At 37.4% G+C, this 26,792-nt stretch overlaps 1 protein-coding gene across 3 annotated transcripts in view; it reads right to left on the bottom strand.

Moving 5' to 3' along the window:
• Window positions 1-12,730: 12,730 nt before the first annotated feature.
• VIT (vitrin) overlaps window positions 12,731-26,792 on the bottom strand; it is a 1,072,224-nt gene continuing 1,058,162 nt past the window's right edge. For all 3 annotated transcript variants that reach the window (XM_044057778.1, XM_044057780.1, XM_044057779.1), the window contains 2 exons: window positions 16,422-16,622; window positions 12,731-13,530 (listed from right to left, as the gene is read on the bottom strand). In XM_044057778.1, coding sequence (XP_043913713.1) covers window positions 16,444-16,622 — 179 coding nt within the window. In that variant the 3' untranslated portion in view covers window positions 12,731-13,530; window positions 16,422-16,443. The remainder of the gene's footprint in view (window positions 13,531-16,421; window positions 16,623-26,792) is intronic.

Here is a 26,792-nt window from a genome sequence, read left to right as displayed (position 1 = left end):
GTAAACAACATTTAAAAGATAAATTGATTTTAAAAGTTTTGTTTTTCATGTGTCATCATTCAGCAATATGGAAATTAATATTAATGAGATGAGAAGTTGATTGGTGCATTTGTATTAATAAAATGGTGTCTTCATTGGTTAATTGATGTATTAATAGAGTATAAAAGTAGAGTTTTTTTATAACAGTTTTATCTGATGAAGTCCTAGAGGTTAAGGACGAAAACGCATGTGTTTTTTAATAAAAGCGTTAAAGACGTTGAAGGTGTCACTTTCGTGGTGGAATTGAAATAGTACTCCCTGTATGAAATTTTTGTTTCAAGTTGTTTGGTTGTGCCATTAAGATATTCAATGAAGTTGTTCACAAGTTGTTCCTTCCCTCACCATAATATCATGATGTCATCCAAAAATCTGACATAAAACACAATATTGGCCATGAAGGCAGAGAAAAACACGTCTCTTTTCCCATCCCAAGAGGACCAAGTTGGCAAAACTTGGAACACATTTGGCTCCCATAGCCACGCCGGCTTCCTGATCGAAGAATTTGCCTTCAAACATAATATAATTGTTTGTCAAAACCACCTTCATGAGTTCCACTAATAAATTAATTTTAGATTGATCAATGACCTTACTAGCCAACAGGCTTTCTTGAAAAAATTCCAAGCCCTCCTTGTGAGGTATTACCGAGAACAGGTTGATCACATCAACAATCAAGAAACTATAGTCTACGTTGCCAACATTAGCTTGTCTCAGCAATTCCAAACAGTGCTATGGGCCTTTTAAGATATGGGGTGCTTCCCTAACTACTGGGTTAGCATAAAAATCTGCATGTGCTGCAACAGGCTCAGTTGTCGACCCTCTTGCTGTTACAACAGGTTGAAATGGGGGGGGGGGTTGTGCACGTTTTTTGTGTCTTCCAAATCCCAAATATTACTGGGATCTTCAGTGTCCTAATAGTTAAATACTTAATTAAATTTACATCTATAGAATTTTGAAACAGGGCATCAAACAGAAAACTATCTTAGCATATACTCTGTTTATTTCGTTCCTCTAAGTCCTACTATAAGTCATAGAGTCATTTAAAATTTCATACATTTTTGTGATGTAGTCAATTTGAGTTATAATAACAGCCCCCCCAATCAGGTTTCATTACCCAATAATTCTGGTTACCTGCCAGTTCTTTTAAAATTCTTGTTTCATCTTTTGTCAAATTGTTAACCTTGTAGTTTGTCTCACTAACTATTTTCCTGAAATTCTGCTCACACAGTCTCTCAAATGCTGTAATTAAAGGATGACTCGGGGAAATGAAAGTACTTTTATGTTGCAAAACCTGGTTAGTATCATTATTATTTCTACTGCCTTGGTGGCTCGGTTTTATTTTCCTGTGTTTTTTCTTAGTTTATTAGCCTTGTCGCTGTTGTGTTGTTTTTATCTGTTTAACAGTGTCCCTATCTTTGGAATTTGCAACCTGGCTGGCTGGCTGAGTTAGTCTCCAGTGTTAGTTTTAAACGCTCTTGTTTATCTGAACTTAGGTAGTTCAGAAGTATGGACACAGTACACCCAAGGCCACAATTCACAATAAAAAGGTTGCTTTAATATTGAAATGCTGATAAAAACAAGTAAAAGATAAGTGCTTTTGTCTTCTTAATGAAAACTTCTTCAAATAAAACCATGTTTGTCAAGCCCCTGGTGATGTTATGCTTTCTCTGGGAGGATTTAAAGAGAATTTTTAGAAGATCCAAGAACAGAGGGCTTATGAGAAAAAGGTCTGTCTATCTATCTCTCTGTCTGTCTATCTATCTATCTGTGTATCTATCTATCTATCTATCTATCTATCTATCTATCTATCTATCTATCTATCTATCTATCTATCTAGCTGTCTACCTACCTTTCCTCTGGACCTCTCCTTCCCAGAGAAGCTCTGGATGGTGACTCTTGAGGTCACTGTATTTCTGCATACACTGCCTGACAGGGGGGTGATATCATTGCCATCATTCATCACTCTGCCAAGCTTAAACACTTATAGTCCCACCACCTGCATGTGGTCCTTGTGCAGCATTTGTAAAAAAAACACTCCCTGCTTTATCGGGTAGAAGCCCTGCCACAGTCTGTACCTGCTGAAGTCATGGCCACATATAAGGTCAACTCCAGAAGATGAAATGGTAGCCAGAGTCCATTGCCACATGTTGCAGACACCATGTGATGCATATTGACTGGCATAAGGTAGTATGATGTCCCTTAAAAGCAGTGGAGTGCAAAGCACACCGTCAGTAGTGCAACACAAAATGACATTAGCACAGCTAGGTTTCAACATAATTGCACATGCTACACGACCTCCCAGCATATGAACAATCAGAAGCAGGTCATATAGCACAGACTAGGGCTGATAATGTACTGTGTTATTGGCACAGTTCAGAGATAATGATACTAAATCAGTTCATTAACATAATTAATGCCCTATGAGTCCTGTTTTATCACTATATAACAATGGCTACCATTTTGAGGAAGATTGAATTACAATGAGAAGCATAAAGAATCAGAATATAGTGGAGATCAGAACATACTGACATGTCAACAGATTAACACAGACAAGACAACTGGTAATGGATCTCAAGACTGCAGCGATCACACTAGTGTGCATGGTAGCAACAGACACTGTTAGACAGCAATGGAGTGTGTCATGCAGCACTGTACAGGGCATGATGGGACTAACAGGCTGGGAGGCTTAGTCTGACAGGGCAGGATAGCTTTCAATCGTTTTAGTGGGGTTAAACATGATGCAGTGCAGGGACAAACAGAATTGTGCGCATTACTGTTGGGGGGCACAACATGACAGGTCACAAGGAACAGACAAGGCAGGTTGCAGGGGCTCAACATGACAGAGCACAATGGACAGGCAGGGCAATTTGCTGTTTTTTTGAGAAGGTTCAATATGACAGAGTATGGGGAGAGGCAGAATAGGCTGCACTCCTCTGTGGGGTTCAGCCTGAGCGTGCTCAAGGACAAGAATGAATCAAATTCAATCACTGTCCTGATGTGCTAGTGATATCACACCATGCCATATGCATACAGACTGCGTGACATGTTACAGAAGTAATGGACTTTCAGTTCACCAGACACAGTCTGTGCTATCTGCACATATACAATGGATGGCAAGTGTGGCTAACATGTCTACTGCTGCTACACTATGGTAAAATGTAAAACAGTTATACTATATTTATGTACAGGGCTATAACCACCACAAAAATGCTCGGGGCAGTATGGAGATGATTGTTGGTTGGCAGGGACAGACATGCATAACATGCACTTGACTAGTATGGACAGACATACATAAAAGCACTGATCAAAATGTGTGTATCACACAGGTGTACATGTCCTGACAGGGGACAGAAGGAGTGGAAATGGATGCAGAAGTTCACCACAGAGGCAATGGACATTCTACTGTAGGCTCTGTGCACATATGGCATGAGATTCCTTGAGAAGAGTAAAGCAGACAGGATCTTCCAGGGCCAAGTGTGGCAGGAACTGGTTCAGGACACCAATATGGTGGGTTGCTATAATAGGGTAATAGCATCAAGTGCTTTGTAGGATCACTGATATGTTATTGCCCGCCAGGATCAAGGGTCCAAGGTACCAGAAACTGCCAAAGAAAGGAAGACTGCTGGGGTTGGAACACCAACACACAGGCATCTCACAGAGAAGGACAGATTCCTGGTATTCCTTAATGTGTAAACTTAGAGAACCTTCCTACCTGGTGGTGACTCAGATATGAGAGCTTAGCTGGTGATGGCTGTCTATCTGTAGGGAATGCCCTGGGTGAGTAGTGGGATGTCCCATTTTGGTAGGATAGTGACTTGCACCTATGAATAGTGGATTATTGCACTAATATTATCCAGGGGCAGTGGGGCGGCAACATAAATGACCTGAACTACAAGGTATGCATGTGTTCATAGCCTGTGTTGGCATGTAGCAATGTGTATGCCATATGGTCATGGGAATAACACATAGCAATTTGTGTGCAAAATGGTGACATGAGTCACACATATGATCCAGCATCACCACAGGTATGCAATCTGTATGTATTCGTATGAACCATTAGGGAAGGATCCAGCAAAACAGATTGGAATATTCTTGATATCAGCAGGTAACTAGTCGGTGATGTTGATGGCAGTATGCAGTAGTATATCCTGATTACATGATGGCACTTTCAGCAGTGTTGAAAGCAGAGGGCATGCACACATCAAAAGTAGCTGACCCGACTGTGGAGAGTCAGGATGGATAGACCTCTGATATCACCTGTATTCAGCAATGACATCCTGTTCATACCAGCTGCATCTCTTTTACATGGGTTTCACCCCTACTGCTTAGCATTAGAGGGCCACACTGTTTCAGAAGTGTGCAAGCATAGCAAAGACTCCAGGACATTCTCAGACGTAGTTGTCACCCGTAGCACAATTAGCGGATGTGGAGGTTAGTGATCCAGGCAGAGATGGCCTGTATACATACCATGTCATAGCTGTTGATTGTGCTGGGTGGCATGCATGTAGACCTGTAAGAATTACAGGAATTGAAGGACATTCTGCAATGCAAGCAGTATGACATGGCATTCAGGAATGGCCCATTTAGTAACCATTAATGCAACCATGCAGATGTGGTCATCTGGCTGTTGTAGCCATGCCAGAGGATGGATATAAAGTGCAAGATCACACACCATTCTTAAGCAGACGGTGCACAACATCCTAGAGATGCTTCACTGTGCAAATTGTCTATTGCTGCCCCAGCCCCTGTATGTGGTCAGTCCCATGAATGTGACTGTTGCCCTATTAGCTCCACCTTGGCACACTCCTGGGCATGCCAATCAGTGTCCATCAGTTCAATGCCATTATGTTCCCCTTTAGCACTATGGCATGCAATATTTACCTGTTGCACCACAGCATGTTTTCTGTATATGCTGCTGATGTGCTACACTATCCCTTGGTCAGGATACCTCCAGCCATGAAATTTTAAGGCTATATAGTACAGCCAGCCGCTATTCTTCTCATGATAGCTCCACTCTGTTACTGCAGGATGTGATCAGGGATTCTTCAATCTCCTAGACATGTGTGTGGCTACCATATCCACAACACATGACTTCTTCCTACCACATCCACCACACGACTCCTCCTTACCACATCAATCCACATGATTCCTTCCTACCACATCCACCACATGTGACTCCTTCCTACCATATTCACCACACGATTCCTTCCTCATCTCTACACCTAGTTGTGCTCACTTCACCTCTCACCACCCACCTCCACGATTGCGTGTCCTGCCCACCTGACCAGCCTGTGTAGGTATGATAAATGTTGATGTATGAGCTAGCAGCCAGCATGCATTGCATTATTATATGTAGCCATGGTGTGTTATTGCATGCATTGATTTTACTCTTCATTTGTCTTGTTATGGCACACAGTTGTGGACCAGACATTGCCTGTTTGCCATTGTCATGATGTATTGCACATGGCTCTGCATCGCATGGGGTCACACTGCAACCTACTCCCCCATGACCCCTCATGGGGTTGCACTGCAGCCTGTTCCCCCATGACCCCTCACCCATCTCCTCCTATGCTATGGCCAAAGGCAGAGTAAGCAGTGTTACTGTGTCTCCATGTTGTAACTTTGTTCAAAGCACCATCTTATGAAGCATTGCACAGACCACAAATTTCTTGCTGTAGGTCTCTCGGAGCATGGTGCAGTTCACCACTAGATGCACCCAAGTGGCAGAAGTGGTCCTTCAGTTGTCCAAACACATACAGTAAACAATCACAATGTTATGTGTCTGTGATAGTGTGATGTTTTACTCCATCTCTGTCACTATCTGCAGGACATCAGCCATGGTTACAAGATGTATCCTTTATAACCTACAGCACAAAACAGTGGACACCTTTATGCTAAGATGTGTCTTATGTCTGGCATACAAGACATACTCTAGTCTCTGACTTAATACTGATGGACCTACTAAACATCAACAAGTCAAACAGCATCATAAATACTCAGTTCAGGAATCTAAACCTTTTCTGCAACATCAAAAAAATGGTTTGGAGGGCAGGTATATCTTTCAGAGGATGCCACTGCTGTGGAACAGACTCCCCATTCATGTAAAACAAAGTTCATCACTGTCTGAATTCAAGCACAGCTTGTGTCTATGGATGAGAAATTAAAATTTTATCCCAGGGCTACCCTGTACTACTGATGGGTACAGGCAGCTGTTTTTTACCTCATACTTTGGGCCTTTCAAAATACCTATGGTATGACCCCAGTTATTATCACTAGATGTAAAATAAATATAGTCCATGAAGGGGTAAGATTGACCTAGGTATTTCTAAGATCCGAACCAGAAATTTGTCTAGGCTTAAAATGGCCTGCAAGGGCACTTAGCCTAGTACTAACCAATGAACTGATGAAATTAAAGTGGCCTGCTACCTACATTTATGAGATCAAACTATCAGGATCTCTGTGGTTGGCAATGTGTGCACCTACCAACAAGATGACCCTGTGGAAAATCACCTGACATAAAATGCTGGTGTAGGACACATTTTCCTGAAGGCAGAATAAAGGGAACTGCCTGGATGGCATTCAGCTACACTGTGTATAACACCCTGTGCTTTGCACACTGCCTGGCAGTTAATGAAGTAGAAGTACTTCTGGTCGGCATATCAGATGTAATGTGGAACAACTGAAACTGTGATCTCAATGTGGCTACAGCTAGTTGTCCCCACAGAATGCCTTCATAGTGATGGTTGTATCCTTTTATCTCCGCAGAAACCAAATATGTTTCTCTATATGCTGCAGTATGTTTGCAAAACTTCTAACATGTCCTCTATCAGCTGTTGAGAGGACACAAACCATTCTGTCTCATAGGGCAGGTAGTTCATACATCTTTCCTGATTCCACATCAGAACATGTCTTCTACCTTCTGTATGGTGCCTGTGCTCAGACTGTAGGGATCAACATTGTCCCAGTCACAAACGTGATGGTATGTCACCCACTGGAGGATCCTTCTGTGATACAAAGGGTGGCAATGTGTAGTACTGAGGAAAAAGGCTCCCATGGTGACCACTAAATGATGGTGTCCAGCTACAGCTGATGCTACTCCTAATGTTTTATCATAATTGTTACACCAGTACTCTGAAAACAGAAGATTGTTCAGAAACATCTTTAATGTGAAATAGATAAATGTGTTTATATAAATTATTTGAACATTCACTCTTGATGAAAAATTAAGCTTACTAAAGTACTGTTTCATGTGACATAAATAGCCAAATAACCATGGCATTTCATTTTGCTTTTCAACTTGTGTGCTTTCAGCAGTGCTATGAATATGATTTTGTGGCATAGCATGAAGTGTTGCTGCCTCACAGTGCTTGGTTCTTAGCTGGGATTCTTTTCTTTCTGGGGGGAGTCTGCACATCTTCATTGTGCTTGCATGGGTTTTTCCAAGGTGCCACAGTTTCCACCCAGATCCCAGAAAAGTGGCATTATTCCCAGTGTGCGTGTGTGTGTGTGTGTGTGTGTGTGTGTGTGTGTGTGTGTGTGTGTGTGTGTGTACATCCTGAGATGGGCTGGTGCCCCATTCAGGACTGGTTCCAGTGCCTTACAGCCATTAAATGCCAGGGTAGGTCTCAGCTCCTCATGACCCTTAACCAGGTAATGGAGACGACATGATTCTAAGCTTAGATCCAAGGATGGACCGTTGTAGTAAACCTCCCTGATGCTGTCACCAGATTATATGTCATTGTGAACAAAGCATCTACACTGATGGGAGACACAGAACAATTATATGGAGAAACTGCATTGGCAAATAGCTGTGGAATGTTGACCAATATCAAGGAAAGAATATTGTTTGAATGAAGTTTTAGACAGTGGATTAGGTATAGGATTGGGGTTATCATTGGGGTGGGAAAAGCTCTCATGATAAATGCTTTAAAATTATTTTTGTGAATATATTTTGAAGTTTGTTCTGCAAATGCAACATGGAGATACTATGTTTATTTTTTCTGCCTCATTTTTTCCTTCCTTTTCTGACCATCCATCAATCTCCTTTGTGTTGTACCATTTGTAGATTTAATACTGGACATGCAGCTTCCTTCATGTATGAGACTGAATATTGAGGGCTTTCCACTGTTTAGTTCAATCCTGTCTTACTGTAACTTACATTTATTAGCTTTAAGAATATAGTTTCTGTCTGTCTGTCTATCTAAAATGTCCTTAATAACTTAGGATTTTTGCCTCAAGGTCCGATTCATGGCTAAAGAGAGATTGTCATCTGACTAATCCACCTACCTGGTCAATAGATATAAAGTACCCTGCAACCAACTGCATTTAAGAGAAAATGTCCTTCCATGTGGTTGCCTTTGTTTAGCAAAGTTTAACTAGCAAGTCTATGAGACTCTGATGCCATCTCTCTGGGAGGAATAAAGACTCCTTGTTGAAGTTTCAAGTAGTTTATTCAGTTAAGTAGTCAGATAAGTGTTCTTGTTCTTTTTTGAGGTCTCAATTTTTTCATACTTTGTATATGTTTCTTATTAGTGCTATCATCCTCTGGGTTACAGGTGGGATATCAGATCTGACGTGAGCTTTCTGAATTGCCTCTGTTTTCTGTTTAGTAAAGTTTATGGCAGGTGGTTAATAAAACCAAAAAAAAAAATAATTGTCAAAATAGTGTATTCATTTGAGGATGAAGCACATCTTGGTGGCTTGTTTTGACTATAGAAGGGGAGTAGAGCTGGGAAGTGAATTGAGTGTCCCCATCCATATTTTGCTGTGGAACCCTAAAGGTTGTAACTACACCTCTGCAGCAGATGACAAAAACAGTTAAGTTGATGAAAGATGTAGCAGGATGATGATGAAGGAATCATGCATTATTAGCACGGGGTTTGCAGAGGAAAAAGCGGTGGTGGTAATGGTGTGCGGGGGCGAGGCTTGTAAAGCATGGAGCACCTCTTTGTGCAGGTTCATAGGTTGATACTAGGCTATCTGCCCTAGGGCATTTATAAGCCTAGCCAGAGTGTGTTTGGCTTTCGCCACCCTTTTAGATTAGTTGACTGTGCCTCTATATAGTAGGTCACAGAAGGTAACCCTTTTAAGGTTAGTTTACTGTATCTCTGTCAAGCAGGGACACAGAAGAGATCCCAGGGGTAAACTTACGATCTCCCATTCACTCGTCAAGATTTCTCTTGAAGCGGGTCAGTGAGGGGCTCTGCCTAACATGGATTGCGATTTTGTTCCAGAGTGAGGGGAGCCTCTGGGATATGAATCTATCCCTCCAGCATGTCCTATTTATTTCTGTGCTGAGGTTCAAGTTCCTGGAGCATGTAGCTCTAAGGGATTTGGATTTCCTGAGGTGAAGCATGTCCATTAATTCTGGGTTGGACATGGCTTTATACGTCAGACACAGATCGCCTCTGAGTAGGCGGTACGCAGCTGAGTAGAGCTGGAGTTTCTTTAGCCGAGCTGCATAGGGCATCTGTTTGAGCCCCTTGATCCTCTTGGTGATGTACTTTTGGGGTCTTTCCAGTTGCTGCAGGTGTTGGGTAAGGTACATCCCAAATGGGAAATTGTATTCAATTATGGGCCTGATAACTGATGAGTAGAGGGGCATAATGACCTCTCTTGATCTAGATGTGAATCCTTTCATGATAAGGTGGGCTATATAGAAGGTCTTTCTAACCACTTTGGCAACGTGATTGTCAAAGGAGAGATTGCTATCTACTTGGGTCCCCAAGTCCCTAATTACTTCTTCTGTACTTAATGGATTACCACCTATGTGTTAATTTGTGGGCACTTTGTTTTTCCCAAAGGGGATGACTATGCACTTTTTGGCATTTAGCTTTAGGTCATGGCTCTGGCACCAGTTATCCATCTCTGTGAGACCCTTTTGGAGGATGCTTGTGTCAGCTGGTGAGTCGATTACGACACCCAGTTTACAGTCATCTGCAAACTTGGTCAGCCATAGTCCACCCATGTTAGCCTGTACCTCTGAGAAATATATACCGAACAAGAGAGGTCCCAGGACTGAGCCTTGTGGGACACCACTTGTAACTGGTTTAGAGTCTGACATGGCACCTGCTATTCTAACCATGTGGGTTCTATCCCTGAGCCAGTTTGCAACCCATCTTGTGACATAGGGGTTGATATTTAAGCTGGTGAGCTTATTTATGATGCCCGAATGGGGTATTGTGTCGAAGGCTTTTGCGAGGTCCAGGTAGGCTGTGTGGACTACCTTCCCTTCATCTATGGCTTTGGTAACTGTTTCAAAGAAGTCGATCAGGTTCAAAAGGCAAGATCTGCCCTTAACAAAGCCAAATTGGGTAGGATCCAGTGTCTGGAGGTTCCCAATGTCTTTGTTTATGATTTCCATGATGATACGCTCCATAGCTTTGCAGACCAGGTTAGTCAGGCTTATAGGGCAATAGTTTCCGGGGACTGTTGTGGCACCACCTTTGTGGATTGGGACCACTGTTGCTGTATGCCATTCCTTGGGTACATATCCTAGTAAGGCTGAGATTGAACAGTGACTTTATATGAGGGTTTAGTTCTTCTTGGAGCTTGTGTAAGACGCAGCCTGGGACACTGTCTGGTCCCATTGATGCTGTGTTTTTTGCTTTGGAGAGGGCAGCTCTCACCTGTGGATCTGTGATCTCAGGAAGGCTACACTCTTTTGGGATAGACATTTCCTCTTTTGGGGTCAAAGGGGGGGGGGGATTTTGCACTGAACCTTTCTGCCAGGATGTTGGCAATGTCTGTGGGTTCAGTGTATTTTTTGTAATTTTGCACTAACTCAGAGCATATCTGGGAGTTGCCTCCCAGGTTTCTGACATAACTAAAGAAGGCCTTGTGATTATCTTTAGTGTCTTGTGCAATTTTTCTTTCGAAGCTGACCTTAGATGATTTTATGAGGGATCGTAGTTTCTTGCTAGTACTGATCAGAGGCGCCTTCCCTTTTTGGGATTTTGCTCTATCATGTAGTAGCTTTCTCCTTCTGTTGTATAGCTTATTTATGGCCGGGGTCCACCAGACAGGTCTCCTGCCTTTGGAGGAGTGAGTCTTGGTTTTATTTGTGATAGCATGCTCCATGCATTCCTGTAGGTGTCCATACAATGCTTTTGTAAAGGATTCTGCATTTTGGGCCGTATTTTCCACTGGCCCGGGGGCTTTGAAGGATTGCACCTCAGTTTTGAGAAGTGTGAAGTTTGCTTTTGAAAAGTTCTTCATCGTGGTTTCCTTGTCTAGGGGTGGGGATGGAATATGGATGTCCAGTGAGATTAGTTTATGGTCTGATCTTACCAATGAGGGGTATACCTCTGGTGTGGAACATAGAGACCCCATGTTGGTGATGACCAGATCCAATATGTTTTCCCCTCTTGTGGGAGTGGTGACCAGTTGTTCCATAGCATTTGAGTTTATAAATTCTAGGAACCGTTGGGCGAGGGTATTTGGGCTTGAGTAGTTTTCCCAGTCAATGTTTGGGTAGTTGAAGTCACCCAATATAATGGTATTTGGAGAGACCTTCATATTCTCCAGTGTTCTCAGGAAAGCCGAGTGAGGTTCCTGTGTTTGGGAGGGTGGTCTGTAGCAGGCTACAAACTGAAAGGCAGTTTTGCCCACTGTTAGTTGCACATGGATGGTCTCCGATGCTTCGTGCAGTGCCACTAGCCTGGAGGTGTGGGTATCTTTGATAAATATGGATACTCCCCCTCCTTTTGTGGTTCGGTCCAAGTTTTGGGGCCAGAAAGCATGGTATGAAGTATAACCTGTTAGTGCTGGGGTGCTCTCGGGAGCCTTGAACCAGGTTTCTGTTACTGCACAGATATCGATATTCTCCATACTGAGGAGCGTCTCGAGTGCGTGCATCTTGAGGTTTAGACTTCTGGCGTTGAACAGCATTACCCTTAGTTTTTTTTTCTTTGTGTTGTCTATGGAGGTGGGTTTGTCTTTTGAGCCTTGCCTAAAAAAGGCACTATGGGGGAGGCAAGAGCCTTTGCCAGTATTCGAAAACCCAGGGGTGACAGGTGCAAGCCATCCCTAGCCAAGCAACGTGGCTTGTCGAGCATGTCATCCCAGGCTGACAGACACTGGACACCCTTTGAATGACACCAATACTTTAGCCAATTGTTAAAATTGATTATTTTGTCTTTATACTGTGGCATCATTCTCTTCTGATATCTCCTGATACTAGCATTCTACAGCAAATGGCATGCATTTTGGAATGCATCTATTGTTTTTCTGATTTCTGTCCATATTTATATGTGTCTTGTAAATCTTCTGTCTGCCTTTGTATTTTATAAGCTAAGAAAAAAACGTTAGTAGTTTGAATGAGCTTGTTTAGGTTTAAAGAATGCAGACGGATGACACACAAAATTGCCCTTCCTTTTTTAAAATCCCATATTTGTAAAATGACACTGGTAAAATGTTTTATTATGATGAAAAGCATAGTCTCTCCAACAGTACAGATGAATGCATAATTAAGTAAATTCTGCTTTTTGTGGCTGTTACACTATATATAACTGCTGTGCATTTTTATAGAGAACTGACACATCTTGTTCCTGGAAAACAAAATATGTCAAAATAATTTACTGAATATGCATCAGGCATTGGCCTTCTCAGACAAAATAGAAAAGGCAGTATCTGATTAAATGGAAATAAAATGACAGGGCTAAAATATATCAAAAGTAAAGACAAGGTAAACTTATACTTTCTATTGATTTTATTGCAAAATATTTTACAAAATTATATAGTAAAAAGCTTAGTGCAGCACATACATTTTACAACAGAAGTTCTTGTTTCCAATGTTAACACATTTATATATTTGTAGAAAAAAAAAGACAACCTTTCTCTGGTAAAGATGTATATATAAATTAATTGAGCATTCACTCAGAAACATTTGCTGTAATTAAATATTTTTGTTAATTAGTAAAATATGAAAGTACATGGAAAGAGAGAAAGATGACACAAAAAACAAGAAACAAATTCTGCCAATGCATATGTCTGGTTGACTTTGGAATATTAGAACCTCACTTTACTAAAATTCTACATTTAAATACATTGGATAGGTATGTTAACTTGGTTTTCTTTTCTGTATGCACAGTGTGGAGTCATTTCTGAAAGAAACATTACAGCTGTAATATATTCCAAAGTAAAATGAAAAAAAAAAGTATTTATTTTTACAGGCTTTTATGTTATACGTGCATCAGAGAGATGGTTTTTTCATTTTTTCATAGATGGCATTAGAAGTTAATTCCATATACACCCTTTATTTTGTATGCATTTACAGGTAGAAGTAACAGTAATATTTTGATTATCTATGAAATATACATAAGCTATATTTGGGGTATTTTTAAAATCTGGCATTGTAGGGGTGCTCATGATCAACACATGCAAAGCAATTTTTAGTTCACGCTAAGAACACAATGAAAGTCCTCAGGTCATCGCTGCATCAGGTGAGTTCTAACATCTTCCTGCATATCTAACAGAATGCGTTCTGTTATGCAGCTGTGAGCAGCAAAGGTGCATAGGCAATCAAAGAAAAGAAAAAAGGAAAAAAACGTAAATGTCAGGAAGTTATTAGCGCATACATTCTACATCCTAGGGTTACGACCTTGCTTTTAAAATGGCTACAACTTCTATCAGGTTTATAAAGCATTCACCAAATGAAACTTAAACAAAAGAAAGCAAGCATGCAGTAAAGTGTTTTAATACTTAGCAGAGAAACTAAACCCATTAAGACAGATCTATTTTTATGACATCGGGACTGGTGCCTTTTAGAATAGTACAGTTACCTGTAACATCATAATAGCAAACCCACTGCCTTTACAACATATTATATTTAAATTACAAATGTAAACGTTTTATAGTACAAAGGTATAACACCATAATACATCATAAATATACTATGCATGACATGGTTTTCCTCTGTTAAGGTTAGATTTCCACTTATTCTTTATTTCTGATTTGTTTCATAGCACAGGTCTCATCCTGCATATGATATGTCCTGCTGATTTTGATGAGAAGACCAGGTGTGGTATGCCTTCACACAGCCATTCCTAGCCGTAAATCAACATGTGGTGCTTTAGTTGTCGGACCTATATAGCAGAACACAATAAATTCCAGGGTACAGTAACCCAGTGCTATTGTTTAATGACTGCTGCATTTTGACCACCGTGTATGGACAGAGCACGTTCTGGTGCTGCGTTACCATGGCGCTGGTGCTGTGCTACCATGGCGCTGGTGTTTAGTATACTGGGAATAGTAATCTGATTGCATGTTTTTGAATATACACTAAGCCACACCTTGGGTCTAGTCAGTGTGCTGTTTAGTGTTTAGGTGGTGTCCCATGAAAGTACCAGGGTACAAGCCAATGATTTCTTAAAGCAGTTTGTGAGGGAACACTTGAAACGTGTTTCAACCAACAAGACCCAGGAGTCTGTTTATTAGTATTTTCACTATATCAACAATAATGCTAATGGATCAGTGCCCACTCAATATGTGGAATAGTAAGATTTACTATATATGACCAAGGTGCTTGCATTTAAATACTGCATATTCCAAATGCAGTCATAATATTCCTTGCTATGTAACACAACATATGTTTTGCAGTAGAGGAAGGAATAATTATGACTGACCCTTGACTGATTTAGTTTTATATTTACAGAGGTCTCACACTTATAGAATGAAATTGCTATCTACGTCACAGAAGCAGCCATGCAGGTGACATGCCTAAAGATTATACAGCCTTTACATTATCTCATCTACTATATTGAAAGAAAATTATAAGTATTTCAAAAACCTGGGTGTGTAAACGATTACCCTGATGTGTGAATTAATTCATATGCTTAGGGCCCCAGAAAGAAAGTCAGGTTTTATATTTATGTTATATGCAATTGTTTATCTTCTGGAATGCCTACTGAATAAATATTGATTTCTTTCTTTTTTTGCATTCTGTGTACCTTTTTGCAGTTTACTTAGCTGTCAGCCTATGATATGCTGTCAGAAAAATATTTTTTCAGTATCAAGTGAACCTCAAATGACAGTTTAGCTTTTTCAGCTTATCTGGGAAGTCAAAGGTGAAGAGCATTTAAAGGGCCCTTCCAGTTGTAGAGTCTGCAAAAGTTACCAGATTTCTTTCAGTTCTGCTTATCTTAATGTGAAATGAGATGGAACTTTTTCAGAAAACTTTTATTTCATGTCTAAAGTCAACTACAGAAAAGCAGACCCTGTGAAGCCATGTTATCTTTTCATAAATAAATATGATAAAAGGAACAGAGGTCTCATACTCAGCTGTCAAAAGGTGGTATATGTTTTTTCTTGCAGCTCTTAAATAAGATGAGCTACTGATATACAAAAGATTTATATCTCTTATCATTGCAGCTAAAGTGCAGTTAACAATTATGATCACTCCCTCCTGCATATTGCTATCTGAGGCATTCACTGCCATCCATTTGTCATTGTATCCCCAATGCATAATAGTTTACCTTAAAAGCACCTCATATTGGCCATAATGGAGGAGGAAAGACCACTTTGCAGATCAGTAAAAGATTTGAAAACCTATTTATTTGTTGAGAGCAACAAAAATTAAGCTGATTAATTTGCATAATTGAAATTGTTAGAGATGGGAAAGAAAGGAGTTGTGCCCACACATCTCCTTGCCACCTTCTGTCAACATTCATATTCTGTATTTTTATGGCTGAGTTGTAACCTTCTGCTCTACACATATGAAAGAAAGACTTGCTTTACATGTTAGTTTGAAGGGGAAATTCAACTGTATGACAATTGAGGACCAACAGATAGATGGCTAATTGATGCTGGGTCATCTACTTGAGGTGAAGATAATTTCCACCTTGTTCCCAATGTATGGGGGGAGCAGCCATACTTAGCTTAAGTATTGAATCATAGCTACTATCCACTGCAATCCTGTTTCTTCATAACTGGAAATTAGTTCCTACAGATAAAAACCTTACTGAATGAACTGAAGTGCTTTTGTCACTCTTTGAGCCTATAAGGAAAGCATTTCACAGGTTACTTGTTTCATTTAGAAGAGTGTACACAAATAAAACTGATGGAAACATGTTCAAGAAGAGATCTACGTCCGGGTAACTAACTAACGAGGCAATACATTACACTGCTTCTGTCAACCACTAGAAATACAGATGATTTATTTTAGCTGAGGTCACTCCATTTCCAGTTCAGGGTTATACTTGTGCTTTTTCTTTAGTACAGACTAAGTACTGAACTACAAAAGGGAATGAGAACAATTTCTGACAGCATCCAGACATTCCCAAAAGTCAAGAATTAACAGAATTCTGAAGTCAGAAGCTGTCTTCTTCCATCTAACCCCTGTAATCATGTTCTAAACACTATTTATTAACATCGGTGGGATGACGTACTGTAATCGCACACTTCAGCTCATTAGTTCCGTGGCTGGGAGTTGAACTCTGTGCATATGTTCTGGATAATCTTTGATACATATTTGTAGAGATTGTCAAATTCGTCAACAAAGAAGGCATGTTCCTTGTCAGGGTCTGTTGCAATGGCTTCCAGCTCATCTTGGACTGCCCATGCAATGCCAATCGAATATGCTATAACACCTAGGAGAGAAAGAAAAGCCACATTAATTATACTGGAGCTTTTGCTTATTTGTTACATTTCTATTAGATTTGTATGCTTGATGTTCATATATCCTAGCAGTGGATGTAGCATCCATTTTCTTGGGGTAACAATAAGGGATAAGGCAAAATTGGAATCAGTCAAACACAGAACAATTTTAAACTTCTTTGTAGCTAATAGGGCACAGCTACATCAGAAAGCAAATTAAATAATAATTAAAATGTAATTTCTAGTTCAAAGTGCTATTGTCAAAACTCAGAAGTGGAGAATGGTAGAGGACAGTCGTGTGTTGCAAAGTAAGCATTACATATTTTAATTTTAAAGAAATCAGAGGATAACTTGGGTTTTAATAGATGATGGAAGGGGTGATATTTGGTGTCAGTCTGAAAACAAAATATACTGGAGAAATTTTCAGATTTCATGGGAATTACAAAAAAAAATGAACAATTAATCAACAGATGTAACTTTTTTCTATGACTGTACAAACATTATGAACATATATAAATTTATCATGGTTAACAGTAACTTCAAAAGTAGCATGCCTGCTAATGGGTAGAAGTTTTGGACTTAACAGGTTTTATAATAAATACCCAAATGATAGGGTCCATTGGTAACATAAGGAGAAAAGAGAGTCAGCTTTTTTCATAAAAACTGTGTTTTATTTCAAAGCAAGGAATGCCCCATAAGGGGCAAAATCTAGAAATGTTAACAATTTAAAGATAATGTATACATGTGCATTTTCAGAAAAATGTCAGAAAGAGAAAACATCCTATCACATACTAGATTCATTTTAAAATTGTCAGTGAAGTTTGGTTCCAGGATACTGAAAGGGGCACAACAGAGGATTCAATCAATTCATAAAAAAACAGACCTGATAAAATCATAAATAATGTAGTAGGTCCATATGTAATGAATAATGTAAAATAATCACCACTGAGGTAGAACTGGAGGAAAAGTATCTATTGGCAGTTAACCATTGAATAAAAACTCATCAACATTGTCATCACAGTACCTGGACAGGTTTTTTACAAGCTTATTGGGTAAGATTAAACGAGGCCATATTATACCCCCTGGTAATCTGAACAGATCTTCAAGAAGCATACATATTACTAAAATATTATGAAACCTTAAGTGGGTGTCTCTAGCTTCACTTCTGAGAGCCAACTAAGACAAGATATTGATGGAGCACATTCAATTTCTTTTGATTGATTTGATAATACTGAACACTTAGTTTTGGGACACACTTCAGGATTTTACTTTTGTTCAAAAATCCTAATCTTAAGTGGCTCTGTGTAACAATCAATAAACTAGACAGTAGAGTAGATGTTATTAAAACAGAGGCCAGAGAAAAACATTGAAAGAAATGTGATGTGATTCAGGGTTGGCATGGTATATCAGGGAACAGCACAGAAGGATGATACTTCATCCTTAAACTAAAACTGGAGGGCTTAATAAGCTTATATGTGAACAGAAAAAAAAGGATGAGCTTGGAATTAGTTTGGTAAGTTTTTTGAGTGACTTCACCCCTGTAAAGCGCTAGGGAGTCTTTCCTACCCCCATGTTAGAAGTGTTTTGTATTATTTTTATGCATTTGAGTGAATGGATGTATAATGATTTGTGAGGTTGGTTTGTGTGTCTTGTTGTATGAGTGGTTCATGTATTGTAGTAAAGTCAACAGTTTGGACATGAAGTAGTTGATTAAGCAGTTGAATCAAGATTCTTTGTTTTTCTTGTAGAAGATAGTACACTGGGTAAGAGGAAGTACAGGTGTTTACATAAGAAAATATATTGAAGTTCAATGTCAAACAACAGCCAGAACTATCCTGACCAGCACTGTTGTGAGACAACAGAGACTATGACAACTGAATTTCCACTAGCTGCAGAGAAAGACTTCTCAAAGCATGCATCTAGGAAAAGCTGTAACACAGCAAGGACTGTCCCAAAATGACAGTCAGCTATCTACAGATTAAACAATCATTAAAATTCTGTAGACTTAGACCACTGACGAAACCTAACAGATGAATGGACAGTTTGAGAGTTAATCATAAATAATGAAGTACTGAATTTATTAAAATGTCATCTCTCTCTTTAAGTATATATATATATATATATATATATATATATATATATATATATATATATATATATAGGTTTTTTTAATAACTTGTTTAGGTAAATGTTAAGGTTGATTAAAATGACCAGCATAATGCAATGCTTAGGTGTATGACTATACATATATTTTATAACTAGATGAAAAGAGAGTGTACTATGTGTAGGGTTTATTGCTTTAAATGTTACTGCATAGCTACAGGGAATCAGCATGTCATGTATAAAAAGTCATCCTAGATATTACTCTAATTAAACATCTCATGGATGCTGAGGTTTATCCTTTGTAGTGTCTCTGTTATTTCCAGATCACCCTGAAAATCATTCAGATACTGCAGGAGGGCACTGGCTAAAAAGAATTAAACAGGCAGACTACGTGGACCCTGTGAACATATTTTAAAGTGCCTACTCAATCACAGATGTTGGCACTATCTGTAAGGAAGCAACTCCTCCATAACATTGTAAAATTGTTAAACACAATGTACCCTCTCGCAGCTCTGATAGACATCACTACTAAAATAGACATCATTATCTAAGTGTCATCCCTCTTCCTATCCTGTAGTGTCCACTTCTCAGGAAATAAGAGGAAGGCAACGTGGTCATTATTAAGTTTAACATTAACTGTGAAGGTGACCAGAACTAAGGACCCTTTTCAGGCATGACCTTGGCTTTTTAGCAAGACCTTGTGTAGCTAGAGACATATGTAACATTGAAAGAGAGTAAGAGAGTCACAATAACATCAGACAAAAAAGTTTTATGAATTAATCAAGACATGAGCTGAACACAGAAAAATCTCTAATAATGTATACGCTGTGTCATAAAAATAGTTATTTATTTATTTATTTATCCTTTGTTGACCGGGTTAGTACCACTGAGTTAAGAGCTTCTTTTCAGGTGATATCTGAGGTGATATTTATACTACTAGGGGAAATTTGACCATGGCATCAAGGAACTTCCTCTACTCTTGGTAGTAGGGGGAAGCATTTGTATGTGACACAACTCTACTTCCTGTTCCTGCTCCAGGCATGCAGGTGGCCAGGAGAAACAGGGAGAAAACATGGCTGATTTAGCTTGTGCTGAAACTGGAATGAAAGTTACTGAAAATTTAGTCAAAATTGTAGAATCACTACCAGATTTTGTTCTGATTATGTGGGTGCAGAAAAAACAGTGACATTGGAGAAAAAGGAGATTATGAAGGAAAAGGAGATTGTAGCTGAAACAGAGATGGATTCAGAGGAAAACTTTCAGATGATATTGTTTGAAGGAGAGACAGCTACCTCTGAAAAATGCATAATTACAGCCTTCCAATCCGGGGGGGGGGGGGGTTCAGGATGATTATTTGGAAGAAATGGTAAACCAAAGTGAGGCAGAAAGTGGAGCAGCAATTTCATGGAGTGACATCATGAAAAAATAGAAGAAAAAAAAAGAAGAGGAGAATATTAAAATTCACAACACACCAAAGTGATTTAGTGCTTTTGTTCACTTTACTTTTGGAACTTCTTCAGAAGAATTTCCAAAAGGAAAGTGAACAAAAGTGCTAAATCACTTTGATGTGGTGTGATTTTTATTGCTGCTGAACTGGCCTCTTTTGGGTGTCTCCAGTGTTTTGTGTTTTTACCCAGCCTCTGGCTTTCCAGAAAAAGAGAATATGCCAGAAAATGTTTCAGAGACAAAAGACATATGCACATACTGTTGGAGAAGGAACAAATAAGAAAGAAGAAATAAAAGAAAAAAAAAGAACTATGCAGTGCATGTGAGCAGTAAGAAAGAAGAAAGTTTGCACAGGTATGAGGTTTGGGACTGTGTCATAGCACCTCTGGGAGTCAAAGCAAAAGAGGTAAGAGCATTTATTTTAATTAAGAGACTTTTTGTGACTTGATATTTGAGACTGGGAAGGCCATGGAAAAATGTTTGAGTGCATATGAACAAAAGAAAAATATTTATCCATGGTCAGAATATGTGGTGCAAGCTTTTTACAAACAAACACAAAAAGAATAATGATCCAGTTTAGAACTGAAGTTGAAGCAAAAGAATTAAAAGAACATTTATTAAGTATATGTAAATAACTAATGGACACTGCAAACATATATGATGAAAGTGGACTATTGACTGGGGGATGGGAATGTGCAGTAATACTGAAAATGGAAAATGATAATGTTATGTCTGTACCTAGCATTATTAATGCTCATGGTAATAGGGGGTTTGTGAAATACAGGGGTCAACCAAAGACTTGTTATTTTTGTGGAAAAATGATCACTTAGTCAGTGAATGTGATAAAAAAGATGTTATTTATGTGGTAAGACAGGGCATAATGCAAAAAATGTGATTTAAAGTGCAAAGATGTGACTACTGGTCATTCTTGGCTAGAATATGAAATGAATGTGCAAGAAAATTATAATGAAATTGAAGTTATACAGGAGAAAACAATAGAAAATGTGTTATACAAGAAAATGTACAAAATATGTGACTGATAGAGAGGTTGTACATGAAGTTAAGGAAAGTAACAGGGAAAAAAAAACAGAGGAGACAAGTAAGGAAGAAGCTGACTGATGTACAATAAGAAATAAAAATAATTTGATAGGGAAAAGAGTTAAAGAAAGGAAAATAAATTTTAAAAATATAATGCTTAGAGAAAATAAGAAAGGAAAGGGTAAATATTTTATTACACTAACTGTTCTTAAAAGCTGAAAATATTAGCTTTAAATGGGAACAGTATGAAAAATCTTAAGAGGACAGCAGGCATATTACAATGGTGTGCTGCAGTAGATGCACATATTATTGTTTTAGAAGATATCAGATTATTAACAGAGAAAGAAAGAACACAAACTGAAAAACTTTGGAATTATGCAGTAGTTTGAAACATGGGGAAAGAAATGTGCTCAGGCATATGTATATTATGTCAAGAAAGCATTAAACTATTAGATGTAACTGTAGTGGAACTAGGATGAATTATGGTACTAGACTTGAGATGGAAAAATATGTGTATAGAATTACAGCTTTATATGCATCTTCTTCTTCTTTTGGCTTTTCCCGGTTAGGGGTTGCCAAAGTGGATCACCTGTCCGCTCATGATTGGCAGTAGAGTTTTATGGTGTCGAGTTGCCAGCCCGGTGCCCAACCTTCCACAGAAGGCACACACATGCACGCACTCATGCCTAGTGCCAATTTAGAGTGTCCAATCCACCTACAACATGTCTTTGGGATGTGGGAGGAAACCGGAGCACCTGGAGGAAACTCATGTGACCACAGGGAGGACATGCTGACTCTGCACAGAAGGCACCCCAGCCGAGGATCGAACTGGAGAACCTGTTGTTGTGAGGTGGCAATGCTAACTGCTCCACCACCGCAGCCACCCCTACAGCTTTGTATGCATACATAAAAAGAGAGAGAGAGAGAGAAGTGATGGTTAAAATATTCTTGAATATGTTTGTGTAAATATGGACATTACATTGGTGGGTGATTTTAATTGTAATTTAAGAAAAAATAAGAGCAATAGTGATGTTAAAATGGTTAAAGAAATTATGAGAAGTAGAAAGTTAAGTGTATGGGAGAAAAAACACTGGACCTACAAAAGGAATGACATTAGGACAGAAATTGATTATTTTGTAATATCTGAAAATTTAAAAGTAAAAAAACGGAATTAAGTATGATGGATTTTCAGATCACGTGGCTATATGGGTTAAAGTATGGGAAAATGAACAATATATAAGACTAGGAAAAGGAATAAAGAGAATTAACGAAAAGGAATTAGATTTAGAAGAGAAAAAAAGAACTTATGGAATTGTGGAAAAATTATATGAATATGAGCGAGTTTTATGAGAATTGGACTATTTGATGGCTTCATTTAAAAAATATATATAAAAGTATTTTTAGAGTGTATAAGGAAGAAAAGAAAAAAAGAAAAAGAAAGATATATTAAATTAAGAAACATTCAAAGACATATTACAGAAAAAAAAATTATGAAAAAGAAAAAGAAATATATAAAATGAATCAAATTAAAATTAACATCTTATATAAAGAAAAATATTGTTTACAAGGAAATAAAGAAGTAGCACCATATTTGAATAAAATAAAGGTAGGAAAATAATAAGAGAATTAAAAATAAGAAAGGTAATCAAATAAGACAGCAAGAAGGAATATACAAAATAATTGAAGAATATATATTGGAATCATTTGTTAAAAGAAGAAAACAGAACAAATTTATAAAGGTGAAAAATTAAATAATAAAGATAATGAGTATTTAGAACAAAAAATAACTAAAATAATTGAATACAATTTTAAAAGATATTAACATGAATTCTGCAACAGGACTGCATGGAATTGAATATGGTATGTATAAAGAAATGAAGGAGTGTCAAAAATTATTTTTATAAAAGTTATGACTGAATGGTTAGAAACTGGAATTAAATAGAAAGAGATATGTACAGGAGTTATAAAATTTGTATTTAAAGGGGAAATAAAGAGGAGATAAAAAAATTGCAGACCTATATATTGAATAATGTGGATTATAACATTTTTATGAGAATAATAACAACAATGTTACAAAAAAAGGATAGAATATATTCCAAAATGTATTTGGAAGAAAATGAAAAGGAAGTCAAGAGTTATTATGGATAATAAGAGAAATAATCGATGATATCATAAATAAAAATGTAGAAGTGAAGGTTATGATAGGGGATATAAGTAAAGCCTAAGATAATATTCAATATAAATTGTTATGGGAAATTGTGCAGGTATATAATGTAAGCAAAAAACAAATATTACAAGTAATAAAATCTTTTTATAAAAGGAACTATGTGAAACTAAATGTAAATGGCTGGTTTGGGGAAGAAATAAAAATAGAATGTGAAATAAAGCAGGGCTTCCCAGCTAGTAGTGTAATTTTTCTCATTAGCTATGAGTGTTAATAGTGAAGGAAATTAATAAAATGACAAGTAATGTTGGGTACAAAATGATGAAGGAAGTATGATTGCCAATAATGTATAACTATGCAGATGATATTGTATTAACTGTTAAAAATAAAGTATTAAGTATAAATTAAAAAAAATGGTTTAAGTATAAATAAAGAGAAAAATAAAGGATTTGATTTCAAAGGTATGATAGGAGGTATTGAGTTGAATGAAAAATATATAGCTATATTAGGAATAATATTTGGAAGGAATGAATACAGATAACAATGGGATAATGTACTCAAAGAAGTAAAGGATATGTCTATTTTTTTGAAATCATATAGATTTTCATATAGGAAAATGCACACTTGTTGAACACCATGGTAATAGGAAAAATTGCTTATGTTGCTAACATCTATATGATTCCTATTAAGTATGAAAAGGAACTAATCATGATTGTATTTTCTTTTATATGGGGCTCAGGAATGAATCCAGTTAAGAGATGGGTCCTATATATGAAAGAAGAGCAAGGAAGATTGGGATTAATAAACCCAATAGTATATGCAGCATCTTTAATTTTATATAAGGTATTAAAAGGAATTATGAAGGAAAATAAAAACTTGATAGAAATTATACTATATTAAAAATACAAAGAATTGTGGGAAGAAATGGAAGTTAAAAAAAGAATTAAAAGCACTGTGAATGAAGAAATGAAAGAGTACCAAAACAAACTTGTGTTATAGAAAATAAAAAAGAATATATGTGAGAAAAATAGAAATGAATAGTACTTAAATATTATGAAAATATTTTATTGCATTGATCCATGGAAAGATTTAGAAACAGATAAGAAAAAAGCCATAATAATGAAATATAATAACTATAAAAAGATTAAAGAATATAATGATTTTTTATGGAGATTGTCTATTAGAAAATTGCCGGTTAAGACAAACATGCTATACAAGAAAAGGCAAGATGAACTATGTAATACATGTGGAGAATCTGAGACTATTGAACATGTGTTTTTGAAATGTGAAAGACTTAATTTGTGGGAAGAAATATGTAAACATAATAAAGTGAAAAGATTGTTAAAATTTGAGCAAATAAATATGGACATAATATAATTTGGTTATTATGGTCCACAAAAACAGGAGGAAGTGAAGAAAATGGACAGAGTAATATTTTATGTTTCATGGACTACATGGAACAAGAGATGAGTGAAATTAAATACAGTGGAAAATGGGCTTTGGCAAAGATACTGGAGAAAATAATGTTTTGGTTGTGGATAAAATAGGTGGGGGAATGCTTAAATTGAAGTTTGTAATGTATAGAGATTTGTAAATATATAAACAATATGTAATGTATATATATAAAAAAATACTCTTTTTGATAGGTGCTGTGGGATCTTTTTACATCCACCAGAGCTACCACCAACTCAAGCAGATATCCATGTTTGTAATACATAAGTGTATTATACTAGTCTGATAATTTGAAATATATATATATATATATATATATATATATATATATATATATACACACACACACACACACACACACACACACACACACACACACACACACACACACACACACACACACACACACACACACACACACACACACACACCCTGGTCTACTTTGTATCATTGAAAGCTCATTTCACTGAATTTGAATTCACCCTGATCAATTTGCTGAAAGCTCTGATTACTGAAAACTCATTTCATCGAATCTCATTTCACTGACGTGAATTACTGGCACTGTGTAGGGTACTATAAGGCAAGTAAAAGGTATATGCCCTTTTCCCCACTGTAGTGTGATCTTGGAGTTAGTATATATATATAGTTATGGGGTGGGGGGGCATAGCCACCCACCTACTTTGTTTTTTTATTATATTTCACCGAAAGCTTCAGAACAATACATTTTAAACCATAGACATGCATACTTAACAATACCAATGACTAACACTTTCCAGAATCAATATATACCCAAACTAAGTGGGGGGCTAAGCCTCCCACACCTCTCCCCCAACTATATATACTAACTCCAGAATCGCACTACAGTGGGGAAGAGGGCATATACCTTCACTTGCCTTACAGTGCTATATACAGCGCCAATACTTCACTTCAGTGAAATGAATTTTCAGTAATTTGAGCTTGTAGCAATTTGGTCAGGGTAAGTTGAAATTCAGTGAAATGAGCTTTCAATGAAACAAAGTAGGCCCATATATACCGTCTACTCAACATATACATGTCAGAATCAGCAGATGAAGAAGGCATTTGTTATTTTTTTATTATTTTTTTTTTTAGTAGATTTAAAGGTTTTACTTAGCAGAGGTGAAATTATAATGTTTTAACTTAGGAATATGACACATGCATATACATTCATGAATAGCAGTAATTTTCTTTTAGCAGGGGATGTTGTTTCAGCTTGTTGGAGCAATTTTCATGAATGCTTTTGCATTTACTGTAGTGCATATGAATAGTTTGACACATGGAACCAGATACCTTCATGGTTACACAAAGTATAGAGGATGTTTCCTAACTGTAATTTGCTCTTTTGAGGAGAACAGTGGCATTTACTGGGTAATATGTTGTTAGGCAATTTTGGAGGAAAGTACTGTAGCTGTATGTCATTGGCAGCATGTTTGCTTCTTCTTTTGTAATACAGTGATGTTTGCTAGGTTTATAAATGTTTAGGTTTATTTATTTATTTATTCTTTTCTCTTTTTGAAGTACAGTTATATTTTGTGCACAGTGCATAAATATTTAAAAAATAAAAGACCAGGTCACCATTTCACTGAAAGTTTATTCAGTGCTCTTGCCTTATAATAAAAAAGACTCCTACAGAAATTATTTCTGAAGAATTAATTCTAAAGAAGTATTTTTTATTATAAGATGAACACACACAATTCAGTTTTTGTGAAATGGTGAGTTGGTCTTTTATTTTATTAGTTTGTATCCTCCAGGTCTGTGATCTGTGGACACAAGTTCTCTGTGGTAAAGAAAGCAAGAATATAATAGGCAGTCTGTATTCAAGCTTGCTGAGTAATACATTGAGGGTTATAGCCTGCCATATTCTTTATTTAGAAACTGATCTATTCTTTGTACAGCTTTACATTGAGTTAGTGCTTTTTTACTGGAATTCAGTATAAACTTG

The sequence above is a fragment of the Protopterus annectens genome, chromosome 1.part2 (assembly GCF_019279795.1).
Source record: "Protopterus annectens isolate FY-2018-M chromosome 1.part2, PAN1.0, whole genome shotgun sequence".
NCBI lineage: Eukaryota > Metazoa > Chordata > Ceratodontiformes > Protopteridae > Protopterus > Protopterus annectens.
This window is presented reverse-complemented; position numbering and strand designations above follow the sequence as displayed.